This window comes from Quercus lobata, chromosome 6, assembly GCF_001633185.2.
Source record: "Quercus lobata isolate SW786 chromosome 6, ValleyOak3.0 Primary Assembly, whole genome shotgun sequence".
Classification (NCBI taxonomy): domain Eukaryota; kingdom Viridiplantae; phylum Streptophyta; class Magnoliopsida; order Fagales; family Fagaceae; genus Quercus; species Quercus lobata.
The window spans coordinates 40201425-40216254 of record NC_044909.1 but is presented as its reverse complement, the minus strand read 5'-3'; the positions used below and the strand labels follow the sequence as shown (position 1 = coordinate 40216254).

Sequence of the window (14830 nt, the reverse complement as noted above, 5' to 3'; positions counted from 1 at the left end):
TATAATTTTAGTTGGAGTAAAATTTTAAATTTCTCTAAATGTAACTTGTGGGGACCGTTCGATTAATGGGCCCATAGGGTTCAGAATTGGTTCACGATTGTTGGGCACGTGGCCCATCCGAGGCCATATACCCGTCCGAGGACACCATGCTCCTCGGCAGTATGCGTCCGAGGACGATCGCATCCAAGGACGATCAGGGCGTGGTCTCACTACGATCACATCTCAGAATTAGATCACCGCAAAGGATGGAGTAGCCGACTAAAGATGAAAGAGATAAGGCAAACAAATATCTGTGACTACAGCTGCCTCCGCATTAATGACCTCTCAACCAACTCTCTGGCCGCATTAATGTGGAGGTGATACCTGAACAGTAAGGAAGCAGCCTTACAGCTGCCCATAGGAAATTCCAGGAGGTGCCAAATGGGACAGAAAGAAATCCTCCGGACACAACCTACACGTGCACGGTAAGGATGGAGCGTAAAGGGGAGTATATAAACTAAAAGAAGAACACGAAGAAGGAAATCAAAACAGAAAAAGAGGAGAGAAGAACAGAGATAAACTAGAAAGAAGAAAGCAAGAGAAGAAAAAGAGAGAGTTGCACTAGTCACCAAAGAAAAACATTCATGATACCAGCTTTAAACCTTGAACGTTCTTGAGAGTAAATCTTTGGAGGAGAGACCACAGTTAACCTAGTTCTTTACACCCATGCTCTAAAAATCATATTGTCTGAGCCTTTTACGTGCGAACCCGATACTGTTTAGGTTCGTCACAAAATCATGTCCTTACATAACTAATAAATTTTAACCAAAAGTATATCATTCTAACAATTAATAAGTCACTTAATATTTTGGTAATTGTAATTGTAATTTACCTTATAATTTTAGTTGGAGTAAAATTTTAAATTTCTCTAAATGTAACTAATAAATTTTAACCAAAAGTATATTATTCTAACAATTAATAAGTCACTTAATATTTTGGTAATTGAGTTCCATATAAGGTTAGTTGTCTTAATAATAATAATTAATAAGAGTATATTCACTTGTCATAAAGAAAAGAAAAGAAAAAGTCATTTAAGGGGGTCTGTTTGGATACCACTTATTGCTGAAAACTGAAAACTGAAAATATTGTAGCAAAATATTTTTAAAATATGTGAATAGTACCGTGTGACCCAATTTTAAAGTTGGTTTTTGCTGAAAAAAGTATTTGTGGGTCCGTGAACAGTGCACGAGACCCACAGAAAAACAACGCAAATGCAAACGCAAGCTGAGAAACGCTATCCAAACTCCACCTAAGGCAACTACAACCTTTAAAACCTAAATTATATATGTATAGTATATAATTTCTTTTCCTTGTCATTTTACCGTTCAATTAAGTATTATTAAATACTATGCATAGGATCGTAATTGAGTTGAGCCAAGCTTAATAAGGTTCAATTACCATTTGCTTAAAATCAAACTTAATTTATATATAATTCAAGTTTGATGTTCATGGCCAATAGGCTTGTAACTCAATTGGTTGACACTTTTTGATATTTCCAATGGATATGTCCAGAATTCAAATCCCCCTTCTCCTAGCTATCAAATTTAAATTATAAAAAAAATAAAAAAATAAAAAAAAAACTTTGATGTTAATATTTTATTTATGGGTTATGCTAACGAGTGCCCTTAGGGTATTGGTTAACAATCCAGTTAAAATTTTTTTTTATGGGAATTAATATTTTGACAGCTTTTTTCATTTTCCATAAAAGTGATGTCAAAACTTTTCTAAAATAGATTGTTGACCAATATCCTAAGAGCACTCATTAGCATTTTCCTTTATTTATTAGCAAATTATCATGGTGGAGTTTAAACTTATTTATCAATGAAGTATTAAAAAAAATTTTGAGCATAGACATCTAGTTTTGCATGGAGCTTGATCCGGTGCAAGCTTCAGATCATTGGATCATCATTTGACCAATGGGTTATTGGTTGAAGCATAAGTTTTGTGGTGGGCAAAAATAAGTCAAGGTTGCTATTTTTGCTCACACAATTAATTTGTAAAGGTGAGAGTCCTCTATTCCCTTATTCGAGCCTTGCAGTGGAGGCGTCAACGTAGTCAGTCCACTTTCCTCTTGAGATTACATACCTCCTTGTCATGCGAGTTATGACTGGCATGATGCTGACCGATATGTTCGGAATGTATAGATGGAGCTCTTTCGCTGTGGGTGTGGGCCATATCATGATCTCTTCTTCATTCAAGATTTATAAATTGGTCCCTCCACAGGGACCCCACAGACTCCAAAGAACCACTTCTTCTAGGGTTGGCCATAATAACAAGGCTTTTACTTAAGGGTACTTAGGAGATATCCCCACAGATGACGCCAATTGTGGTGGGCAAAAATAGGACAAGGCAAAAATAAGTCAAGGTTGCTATTTTTGCTCACACAAATAATTTGTAGAGGTGGGATGCCAATCAACTTTTAATACCCCGTTTTAGATGGAATGAACTAACTTGAATTGAAAAGATTAACATTAAGTATAATGGTACGAGAATTGGTTAAAGATAGCCTCAGAAGGCTTGTATTATGCACCATGGGTTTGGTCCGAGATAAAGATTACAATTGTTCTAAGGTTACAATGGTGGTTCTCTCTCTCTCTCTCTCTCTCTCTCTCTCTCTCTTCTCTCTCTCTCTCTCTCTCTCTCTCTCTCTCTCTCTCTCTCTCTCTCTCTCTCTCTCTCTCTCTCTCTCGTCCCCCCTTCAAAAAGGCTTCTTTGCCTTATATAGTCACCTAGGTTGTATTTTGGCCCTCCATTTGGAGGGTCAAGATTCATTTTCCTTAATACTTGTCCCATCAGGGCTTTACTAGAAGGTTTTTATACCAGGCTATGAGCTATGTTGACACTATTAAGAGATCATTTCCTCATTAATGCGGCTAACTAAGTGGGTTCAAAGCATTAAATGCGAGGGTGATGAATGCTTTATCTGTCTTCTTCCCTTTCTTGCTTAACAGCAAATCCTCATTCTTTTCCTCAATTTGTGCCTGATGGCCTTCAGTACTAGTCCTCGGCCCTCTTAAGGACACGTTGGTATCCTCAGAATCCTCGGGTATTATAGTCTCCTTGTACCTGTGGTGGGTTGTTCATATTTTCCCAAGGATTTACTATCAGTACTTTCTGAGGTCTATTCTCTTGACACTGACCATCTCCCATTTGTCCTTATTCTCGAATTCTTGTTCTCCCACAAGTTCAATTAAAAAATTAAATGAAATTTAAGAATATTTATAAATAATGGTTAAAATTGGTATATCAAATTTAAAAAGTATTACAAAATTTAATGATAATCAATATAAGCATAAAATGACATGTGTGGGGCTAGAGAATTTGTGACCTCGGCCCACTATACATTAGGGCCCAAGGCCCACGCCGAGGAGAGACGTTGCCGAGGACATGAAGCAAAAGTCCAAATGGCTCAGAAATGCAGCTGAGGACGATCCTGTCCTCGGCATCCCAAAGCCTAGAAGGGAAGAACGACATGCCATCAAAGGCAGCTCCCAAAGCGCTCCCAGAAGAAAAGACGAGTACAATAGGACTCGCACGGGGGTACAATGTGGGAGCGGTTCAAAGAAAAACTGTCATCTTCGCATTGAATGTGCCTACAAAGGTCCTGGCCGCATTGATGAGAAAAGACCCCTGAACAGTGTGGCTTCGGTTATTACAACTAACAGAAAGTGGGGAAAGGCGGCTGATGGGACAAGCACTCGAGTAGTTACCTGCCTGATCAACAGATGGAAGGTCAGGATCAATTGAGAGGGGCTATATAATGTAAGAATTCATCCTCGAGAAGAGGGGGGGGAGAAAAAAACAAGAGCATTATGGATTGACTCTTGGACCATTGTAACCTAAGGTAAAAGGAATAATAAGAACATTAAACTTCTCGGACGAGGTCCAATGACCGGAACCACTCAGGCCGTGCCAGAGAGAAAGTCTTCTTGGATAAGCACGGTTTACCCCTGTGCGATTATCATGAACACCATGACTGATTACTGTCTAATAACCAAGGCCTAGCCTTTTATCCCACTCTCTACAAATTTTATTATTTGGGCCTTTAACATTCGAACCCAATACACCAATTTGGGGTCGTTACAAATTGAGTCCTTACAACATGCTTAATAAAATATTAATTATTAGCTCTATTTGTGCAAGGCAAACATAAATAGGGTTCAAGAAATTTTTTTTTCTTTTACAAAAAAATTTAATATCAAATTTTAGAATTATAATTTATGGAGCCATTATTCAAACAAATGCATATATGATTAGCAACAAAGAATATTGATTTTACCTTTAGCAATTTCAGTTTTTTGTTTATTTAAATTTTTCTTCATTTATAAATCAAGACTTATAATTATAATTGCAAAGAAATCATAGAAGATATTTTATTTTTTTCCACACTAAGTTCATATAAATTTAGAATTACAAATACATCATAGAAGATTTTGTATTTGTCGATTTCTTTTCTTAATATAGCATTTTAATTTTTGTTTCATAAGAATGAAATGCTAAATTACTTTCAAAAAATAATTTTAAAATTAAGTAGATCAGTAATTTTTGAGTACATTAATTAAAAAAAAAAAAAAAAACCTCAATTGGTTCTACAAAATCCATTTTGATGGAAAGGATTACAAAGAATCCACCGAGTAAGAAAAAGATTGATCATAAAGACTTGAATTCTTTTAGTCACCAAATATTTAGTTTAATTAGTCAAATTTGGTATAACATTTGTTAATGAATTATTTTGAGAAAGTTTTTATACTACTTTTATGGGAAATAAAAAAATATGTCAAAAAAATAGTTCTTTTTTTTTCATTTCTTATAATTTTTTTTTATAAAATGGTTGTATAACTGTGGGGTCAGGGAATTTATGATCCGGTCCACGCTCTACTAGGGCCCAGGGCCCGTGCCGAGGAGGGTATTTGCCGAGGACGAATAGGGAAAGGCCGAAGTGCCGGGGGGAACAGCCGAGGATGAACCTGTCCTCGGCACTCCAAGACTTCAAAGGGAAGAGCAACATTTCGTTAAAGGCTGCCCCCAAAAAGCCCCCTGAAGAAGAGGCTAGTAGAATGGGACCCACGTGGGGGTACGGTGCAAAACTGGTTCAAGGTAAATACGTCTCCTCCACATTAAATGCACCCGCCAACGTCCTAACCATATTAATGAGAAAAGACGCCTGAATAGGGAGACTTCGATCATCGCAACTAACAAAAAGTAAGGGGAAACAGCTGATGGGACGGGTACTGAAGTAGGCACCTGCCTGATTAACAAATGGAGGGCTAAGATCAACCAAGAAGGGCTATATAATGTGAAGGTTGATGCGCAAAAAATGGGGGGGGGGCCTGGGAAAAAAGACCAAGAATCAGAGCCTCCCAGACCACCTCCGGGAGAACGACTCCTGGAACAAACATGGTTTAATACTGTACGAACAAGAGGACTAACCCTCGTCCGGTGACCAAGGCCTAGCCTTTCAAACCCACACTCTACAAATGATATTGTTTGAGCCCTCTTTACGTACGAGCCCAATATTATCTTGGGGTTGTTATGAATCGAGTCCCTACAATAACAAATTTTAACAAAATCCATAAATTAATATAAATAAGTATTTTTTTATTCTCAATCATTTTTATTTTTTATTTTTGCAATCAATATTATTGTCTAGAGAAATGCTACATGGCTACATTCACAAAATTTTTACAATACTTTGACAACAAATCATATATGATAGTAAGTTGTTATTGGTTTTAATTTGAATTCATAACTTAAATTTTTTTTTTGTCCTTTCAAAAAAAAAAAAATACCTTTCAAAAAAAATTATTTTTTTGTCCACCCATAACAACTAATAATAATTTACCACTTAAAATTTATTGTAAAAATATTGTAGAGATAATATTTCTATATTTTTCCGTTGATTATTTGTTTATGCATATCTTGGCTATTTATAGCTTACTACAAAATCCATATCCTCATGTAACTAACCGTTACATTTGATGCTTTGACCCCTTTTCTTTGATTGTGAAGAGAATGTTCTGACCTAACAGTTTCAACTACAAATAGTTATATTTGCTTCTTTGACTTTGCTGAGCATAAAGTCCGGACACAATCATCATTAATCAGTGTAATTTTTTTTTCTTCTTGTTTTTGACCTAGATATACAGGAAAAATGAATACTTAAAAAGTACTATAAATTCGTATTTTTCCCTCTCACATGAATTGTAGGATCCACCATAAATTTAATTAGTGGGACATATAGTTATGTGAGAAGAGGGAGTACGTATTTATAATACTCTGGAAGTACCCAATAATTACCCGATAGATAATAGGAGAGAGATTAAAGTGGGATTAGAATCAGATATAGAACACTACAAAAATATTTTATTATTAAACTCTCACTTAACCCCTTTCTTATAAATTAGTTTTAGCATATGGATTATTGTGATATCCCTTAATTAAAAAAAGGGGGGAAAAAAAGTATTTTGATACGATGTTGAGTAGCCATGGGCGTGGCACTGTAATTTGTGACACTGTCAAATAAGCAATTTTTTTTTTTTTGGATGGGAAAATAAGCAACCATTGAATATGTCTTATTAATGAGTTTGCTTCAAGTGTCAGCATTTTGTTGAAGTTGTTCTTACTTCTTGCCAAATACCCGACTTTGCACAGACATCTCTGATCTATCATGAAACGGCTTTGAGGTCTGGACTTAAAAACAAAGCTCACCTATACAGCCAAACAAAAAAAAAAAAAAAAACAAAGCTTACCTGACTAATTCCAATTACCATTGAATTCCGCGTGTGCACCCAACCTTTGACTACATCTCATTCCATCAAATACCACCATTGGTGACTAATCAATTACAACTTGGGAGCGTTAATATAACACTATTTTTGAGGTCTAAAAAATGTCAACCGTGTGATTAGATTTTGAGAGTTTTGACCCTGTCATCCTCGTAAAATATCTAAAATTTTTAAAATTAAAAAATATTTTAAAGATATTAGTTAAGGAAATATTTTTAAAAATTTTTATGAAAAAAAAAAATTTAATGATTTTTTATATTTTTCATAAAAATGATGTTAATTTTTTTTTTTTTAAATAGCTCAATATGTCATGACTCATGACCTCCAACATAACCATTAAAAATGACCGTTGACATGACCATTTTTAAAAATAAAGTAGTGATTAGTATTTTTATCAGGTATTTTAGAGCATTCTCATCAACACTCTTAAATCCCATTCATTGTGCAATCAAGCTACAGTGGGCTGCTATCTCTAGCAGCCTACTGTAGCAAGATTGTAAAAAAAAAAATTATTTGTTTAATAGAGAGAGAGATAGAGGAGAGAGAGAAAAAAATAAAAAATAATATAGAAATAATATTTAAATAAAGTGTTAAAAAAATAAAAATTTTAATACAAAAAATATTATAAAATGATGTGCTATATATTATAAAATTAGTTTTTAAGATAGTAAATACTAAATTTTTAAAAAGCGTTGATAGAAATGTTCTTATAATCCGATTTAAAAACTTTTGGAAGTGAAGTGTGGATGTAGGTAATGTAATAAAATCTTTCTCAAAAAAAAAAGGTAATGTAATAAAATTAGTATTAATTAATGGGTAGTTATTATGTAAAAACCGTAGAAGTACATTCTATAATTACATTTTATCCTCCTGGTCTTTCCAACTGGGCCCCCTAGATTTTGGGCAACTCTTTCGCTGTCTGAGACAGCACTGTGTCTGTTTGTTAATGTAAGAAGTAAGAACTAAGAAAAAAGTAAGAGCCAAGAAAGAAAAAGAAAAAAGAAGACATTTGTCTATTCTCATTCAAATTCAATCGTAAATCCAAAGAAATCTTTAATTAAATTAACAACTTCTTAACCCACCCCGCCTAACCTCCATTCTTCCTCCACCACCTCCCTCACCCAATTCCAACCTCCATTTCTCTCTCTCTAAAAACCAAATCAAACTTCAACCAAACTCAACTCAACAAATACCTCTCTCACTTCACACAGAGAGAGAGAGAAAAAAAGTGGAAAATGAAGCTCTCGGCGTTGCAACAGAGCTACATGAATCGCCGTAACAGCTTCAGAGGCTCAGCGCCGTTAGATTCATCATCAGACAGTTCGATCAAGTCCCCCTCAGCTATATTCTGGCTAGTCCTTCACGGTCTCTGTTGCCTTATTAGCCTTGTCCTCGGCTACCGGTTCTCTCGTCTTGTCTTCTTCTTTCTGTTCTCTACCTCCGCCACTAACCTCTACACGTCGCCGTTTCGCTCCGCCACCGACCTCTCCCAAACCCTCAACTTCCGCCCCAATCCAGTCGTCAATCCCGAATTGCCTTTCAACAGAACCGCCGCGACCACCACCACTACCGCCGCCGCCACTACCTCAAGCAGCCGGGTCGTGGTTGGTCGCCACGGGATCCGAATCCGGCCGTGGCCGCACCCGAACCCGGACGAGGTCATGAAGGCGCATCGGATCATCGAGCGGGTCCAGATGGAGCAGCGGCTCCAGTTCGGAGTCAAGAACCCTAAGACCGTCATTGCGGTCACTCCTACCTACGTGCGGACTTTCCAGACTCTGCATTTGACTGGCGTGATGCACTCGCTCATGCTGGTTCCGTACGATCTCGTCTGGATCGTCGTGGAGGCTGGTGGAGTCACCAACGAGACCTCTTCGGTTCTCGCCAAGTCCGGGCTTAGGATTATCCATGTCGGTTTCGATAAGCGAATGCCGAATTCGTGGGAAGGTCGCCACCGTTTGGAGACGAAAATGCGCCTCCACGCTTTGAGGTCAAACTCTTCTGACTCTGCTTCTTGTTTTGTTTTGGTTTACTTTTCTGTGAAATTTAATTAAAATTTTTGAATGTTAAGTTAGGATAGAGAGTGTGAATTTGAACTGGTTCGTGTGTGTGTGTGTGATGGAACAGAATTGTGAAAGAGGAGAAGATGGATGGGATTGTGATGTTTGCTGATGATAGTAATATGCATAGTTCGGAGCTTTTTGATGAGATTCAGAATGTGAAATGGGTAGGTGCTGTTTCTGTTGGGATACTTGCTCATTCGAGTGAAACGGACGAGTCATCGGTTTCAGTGATTGAGAAAAAGGAGGATGGGGAGAACCCGTCGATGCCAGTTCAAGGTCCGGCTTGTAATGCATCCAATCAGTTGGTTGGTTGGCATACGTTTAATTCCATACCGTATGCGGGGAAGAGTGCTACTTACATTGGTGACAGGGCAATTGTGTTGCCCCGGAAGCTTGAATGGGCTGGGTTTGTGTTGAATTCCCGGTTGTTTTGGAAGGATGCTGAAGAAAAGCCAGAGTTGGTTAAGGATCTGGATTCATTAGATGGGGTTGATGAGGATATAGAGAGTCCATTGTCTCTACTGAAGGACATTTCTGTGGTGGAGCCGCTTGGAAGCTGCGGACGCCAAGTCTTGCTGTGGTGGCTCCGTGTTGAAGCTCGTGCTGATAGCAAATTTCCTTCTGGGTGAGTCTTTTTTTATCTTTTGCTATTGCTATTTAATATCTACTTTGATAAGTATAAAAATCTGATTTATGTAAGAAATGCAGAGTCGTTTGAGGTTTTGATGGTGCTTCTTTTTCATGGTGTTAGAAATGCTATCCATCATCGAGTGTTGTGATATGCTTGCCTGCTGTCACATTTTATGCATGTTGGAGTTGTCTCTATGCATGCATGTTGGAATTGTCTTTTTCTGACCATTGATGACTACCATTTCTAATAGTTTGACACTTTGATTAACTGAAATGATATGATCAGACTAATCTTTTAACAGTTCGTTTGTGAGAGGGGGAAGGAATGGATTGAAAGGGATTTTTTAAAGACTATTCCATCCTTTCCCAGTTTTGAAAGTTTAATAGGAAGGAATGGAATGGCTATGAGGGAATTATGCTCATTCCATTTCCTTAGGTTTGAGGGTAAAAAATACAAATAAAAGGTGAATGGTATAATGGTAAAACTCTATATTTCTTTCTTTTCATTCCTCATTTTATAAACTCCCAAACAGACTAGAGTAAATACACCATGTTCCATTCCATTTAAAAAAAAAAAAACTCTCAAACAGTAAAACCCATCCTCCATTTCGCTCTTAAAAGGGAAGGAGGTCATGCAATTATTGCCTAATCTTAGACATCAAGATGAAAGTGTTTGAGCAAAAAACAAAAAGAAAAATCTAGGTGGAGTCAAGCTGAACGAAAACCCTGTATCATTCCAAGCACTGCCCTGTTAGAATTTTGTAGCGTACACATTATTAAAAGAATGTACTGATTGGAAGTGGTCTATGGCATGAGAATTAGGCATCAAGTGAGCACTTTTTTTCCCTTTATTGCTTTTGTGCCTCAAGTTCCTATAATCTGCAGGAATTGCAGTTGAGTAACATAAGTTTGTTCACTTATTCTTGTTAAAATTTAGTGTACTAGAATATAGCTTGTGCGCAACATTCTAACTCATAGAAGATGAACCTATTTTTCAAAATAAAAGATCTTATCGAGAGGGTAGACACAGTTGCTAATGTGGTACTAACCTTTTTTCAGATGGTCTCATCTTATTGAAAATGAAATTTTGGAAAGAACTTTTGGTTTTCTACTCTTTAGCTCATGGGGGGTGTTTGAATGTATTGATCTTTTTGACTAATTATTCCTCAGAATGCTTGTAGCAATTTCTTCTTGAACTTGTGCATCTCATATGATTCTATTGATAGACTTTTGCCATGTTACATTGTCTCTTTGATTTATTGAGCAATACTCTGTGCTGATTATTGGCATGTCAGTTATAATGATACATCAGCTGTGTCCATGTGTTATGTAATGAACAAACTTTGGGTTGGTGTTCCTTGATGTGTAAATTTGGATATTGATGATTGGGTTGCTAGATTTTATTTTATTTTTATTATTTATTATTATTTTTATTTGTGTTTAGGGGTTTGAGGTCTTTGATGATGGTTGTTGATGAGAAATGAAAATTAGGGTTTGATGGTAAATGGGTTTAGGGTTTTGGTTGCATGAGAATAATGTTGAGTGGTATGGCTTGTGTCTTCTTTGAGAGAGTCACCTTCTCCAATGGAGACTTCTTTTAGGGAGCCTCCATGTTCAAGCAAGACTAACAACAGTCTAAGTAACAACAAGTTCATTCTCCTACATACCAAATGTGGCTTACATGGGTCGATTCATACAACTCATGTTTAATTCTATTAGCCACACATGGCTCACTCCTATTGGTTGGCCATTCTAACACATGCTAAATGTGGGTAATTGCATATGTTTTTGAAAAAGAGAGTCAAATGAGGCTCCTAACTGATCCTAACAAACATGCATGTGCTAGAATTAACTAACTCTAACTAACTTTGACAAAATGAACTCAATTACATCCAAATCTTGAATTAGCCCTAATCTGAACACTAGCTCGACTAACTCAGCTGCAGACACGTCTAGAGACTTGAGGGAGCCATTGTTGAAATTTGGGACCCATCTGAGCCTCGAGTGCCAATTGGCACTTGAGGTGCTACTCAAAATACCGTTTGCTGGTGTCTGACTGCTAGATTGCAGTTTTGCCTAGGGTTACACTGCTAAACAGCAGTTGTGCCCAGGGTTGCTGCTGATTTTTTCTTATTTTCACTTCTAACAGGTTACTCCTGTAACTATTCACTTCAAAATCACTTATCACAAAAAAAACTATTCACTTCAAAATCAGTTAAAAAATTCTTGCCATTAATTTGTTTCTAGGGTTGTATCTAGAAGTTTCCTTTCTACATACATTATAAACATAAATATCATGAAACTCATAAATGTGTGCAGACACGTAATTCTAAAAATCATCAATGGTTAAAGGTATATCATAAAAAACATGCTATGTATGTTCCTTCATAATACAGTTACAAGCTGAATTATGCTTCCATGTCCTTTCCAATTTTATGTGTGTTACTTATTCTGTCTCAAACCATACTGGAAGTTGTCAAGTTCAATTCTCTATGTTTTTGTATGTGTCTAGCTTCTAGTTGATGCAGGACACAAGTATTCCAACGATAAATTTAAAGAATAGAAATATAAAGGATAGAACCTATGAGTCAGCACCTAGGTTAGTTTGGATAAGCTTTTACTAGTTGCATGTCCTGTATTCTCTGCAATTTCTATTTGTTACTTCTTTAAAAAGACTTCTACCCTATATCACAATAGCCCTTTCCTGTTCTATCAATCCTCCATCACATTAGAGCATTTAACAGCCATCCCACTAAATTTTATTTGCAAGACTTCCCCTCTGCCAAATTCTAAAGGCTGTCCTACTTCACAGTTCACATCCTTTCTTGACCATGAACATATCCACTAGAACTTATATATTGAAGCAGAAACAAGTGGCCTTGCTTTTAAATCCCCCTCTGTTACTTCTTCTTCTTTTCTTTTCCTTTATAAAAAGAAAATATTTGCTAAGTAATTGGCTGTCAGTTGGGTATGTGAATGTTGTAACATGTTGAGGCCTACAATGAATCAAGACTTGATATAGCCTTAATTCCTACACCACACACAAAGGGCTATGTTTAGCTTTAGTTAATTGAAAACTACTATTGCCTGATGTTAATAGAGAAAGGCATTTTTAGGATAAAGATGAATTGAGCCTATTCATTAATTTCAGAGAAAAATCATTTTGAATCAGCATATCACTATCCAGTAGAGCGGTTTTAAATGAGCCCCAACCATCCAATAACATCAGATGCAAGAAACGTTATGGCCTATTCATTCTTATTATGGGTTACTTTATGGCCATCATATTACTTTCTAACATATCACTATCCAGTGGAGTGGTTTTAGATGAGCCCCAACCATCCTATCACATCAGATGCAAGAGACTTTATGACCTATCCATTCTTGTTTTGGTCTAGTTTAAAGCGTTCATATTATTTCAGATGCATTTCAGCATATGGGGTCCACAAAGTGTAGACCATGGCCAGATGAGCCCCTCTCTTGGTCTCCCCCACTTGTTATCTGGGGGAGAAGAAAAAAAAAAGAGGACTCAATGATTTAAGTTTTCCAGCATATACATAAACTAGGCAGTTTAGAGAGAGAGAGAGAGAGAGAGAGAGAGGGAGAGAGAGAGAGAGAGATTTAGTGGTTAATGAAGGAGTGGTGTGGGAAATTTCAATAAATCAATCCATTTATATTTGGCTTGTGGTGGTGATGATGTCCCCTTATTACACCCAAATATAGCGTTTAAACTTTAAAGGTTATTTGAGGAGCCAGTTTATTCACATTAGCTGGCCCCACACCCCTTTTAAATTTTCGTTATTTTCCTTTGTTCGCTAGGTTTAAGATATTGCAACCATAGGCAAACACATTTCCACTTCTTCCAAACTTGGTGCACATTCTAGGATTGATTCTATGACCTCCCACATGAGGTGATGGATCGTGATGCTACTTGGCCATCTGAAATAGAGTCCTTCCACAACTTATATTGTGTTTGTATAGCTTTGTACTTCTTTCACCTTTGATGCTTCCAGAAGTCTATATAATTAGCATTCATCAATTGTGTGACTTCTGGATTTCTGTGTCTATCTTTTTCCGTTGAAGTCAGTGTTCAACATTTTGGTCATCCTGAGGAGACATTGTATTCTCAATGTATGGTTCTGCAATATAAATAAGATCAAAGTCATCAATTATGGTTCTTGTATTCTGCTTTGTCAAACCTGCTTTAATCGGATCTATATTTTCATTTCCAAATTTTGTTAACTGGGTAAGTTGTACTTCATTAATAATATTTATTGAATTTGTTTATGTTGTATTCAGATGGATAGTTGACCCTCCTTTGGAGATCACTGTCCCATCAAAACGTACACCATGGCCAGATGCCCCTCCTGAACTCCCATCTAATGAAAAAGTAGTGGTTGGTGTCCAAGAGCACACTGTGAAGCATTCTCCAAAGACTCGAACACCCAGATCTAAACGCAGTTCGAGAAGTAAGAGAAAGCATGACACAAAAATAGTAGACACACAACTCCCTGTGAGGCATTCTGAACAAAATTGAAAGATTGCCGGGGACATCTGAGATATATATAGGTGCTGTGTGAATTTGAAACTACTGGCCTTCATGTGAAAATCGACAAAGCAGAAAATCAAATGGTATTACAGAGTTCATTTGGAGGTCACCAGTGACAGTGGGCCGGTCACACTGTTCAGTTTGAATTTCACCTAAGTTTCGGGCCTTTTTTTTTTTTTTTTTTTTTTTTTTGGGGTGGTTGATATTCTAGTCTCATGATGGTGGGGATTTTCTGTGGATCCTGAATCCCTGATTCGTCTGAAGCCTTGCAGAAAGCTTGTATCCAATACTAATAGGCTTCAAATTTTATACAGAATCTTCTAAATAGGAATTATAGAGTTGCCTTCAGTTGGATTTCTTAGAAACGATACCAAATGTAATAAAATTATTATTCATTGCAAAACATTATTCTCTTGATTGTGCTTGAAACAACATGACTGGACTGCACAGAAACAGCTCCCCCGACCGAATTTCCACAGAGCGACCTCCCTCAAGTCTCTAATGAACAAAACCTTTCAAAGGGTGGCTCAATAATAATTGCACGCTTATTTTTATTAAGTACCCAAACTTTATCCTAATTTTTCATTGAATTGTGTACAAGTTTCATGGATGTGAAGACAAGAACTTCATTAGGGGCATTGCAATAGTGGTGTATTCCAGTTCCAGAAAAGGTAATGATGAAAATGAAATGAAACATACAGGCTTGAGGCCACAATTCAGGAATTTAGAGAGATGAGGGTAAAAGGATACAGTGGCTAATTATA

General features: G+C 36.9%; 1 protein-coding gene across 1 annotated transcript; it reads left to right on the top strand.

Annotated features, from left to right (window-relative positions):
- Nucleotides 1–7803: 7803 nt before the first annotated feature.
- On the top strand, nucleotides 7804–14485 carry LOC115994579 (probable beta-1,4-xylosyltransferase IRX14). Its single transcript, XM_031118783.1, has 3 exons — nucleotides 7804–8814; nucleotides 8952–9512; nucleotides 13817–14485. Exons 1-3 carry the CDS (start codon nucleotides 8060–8062, stop codon nucleotides 14052–14054), a joined length of 1554 nt encoding a protein of 517 aa, XP_030974643.1. The 5' UTR covers nucleotides 7804–8059; the 3' UTR covers nucleotides 14055–14485.
- The last annotated feature ends 345 nt before the right edge of the window (nucleotides 14486–14830 follow it).

Bases quoted from the DNA above. Each gene is read 5' to 3' on its own strand.
- LOC115994579 (XM_031118783.1), top strand. From the start codon at position 8,060: ATGAAGCTCTCGGCGTTGCAACAGAGCTACATGAATCGCCGTAACAGC. The intron at 8,815-8,951 runs GTCAAACTCTTC...GTGATGGAACAG, and splicing joins ATGCGCCTCCACGCTTTGAG to AATTGTGAAAGAGGAGAAGA. The intron at 9,513-13,816 runs GTGAGTCTTTTT...TGTTGTATTCAG, and splicing joins GATAGCAAATTTCCTTCTGG to ATGGATAGTTGACCCTCCTT.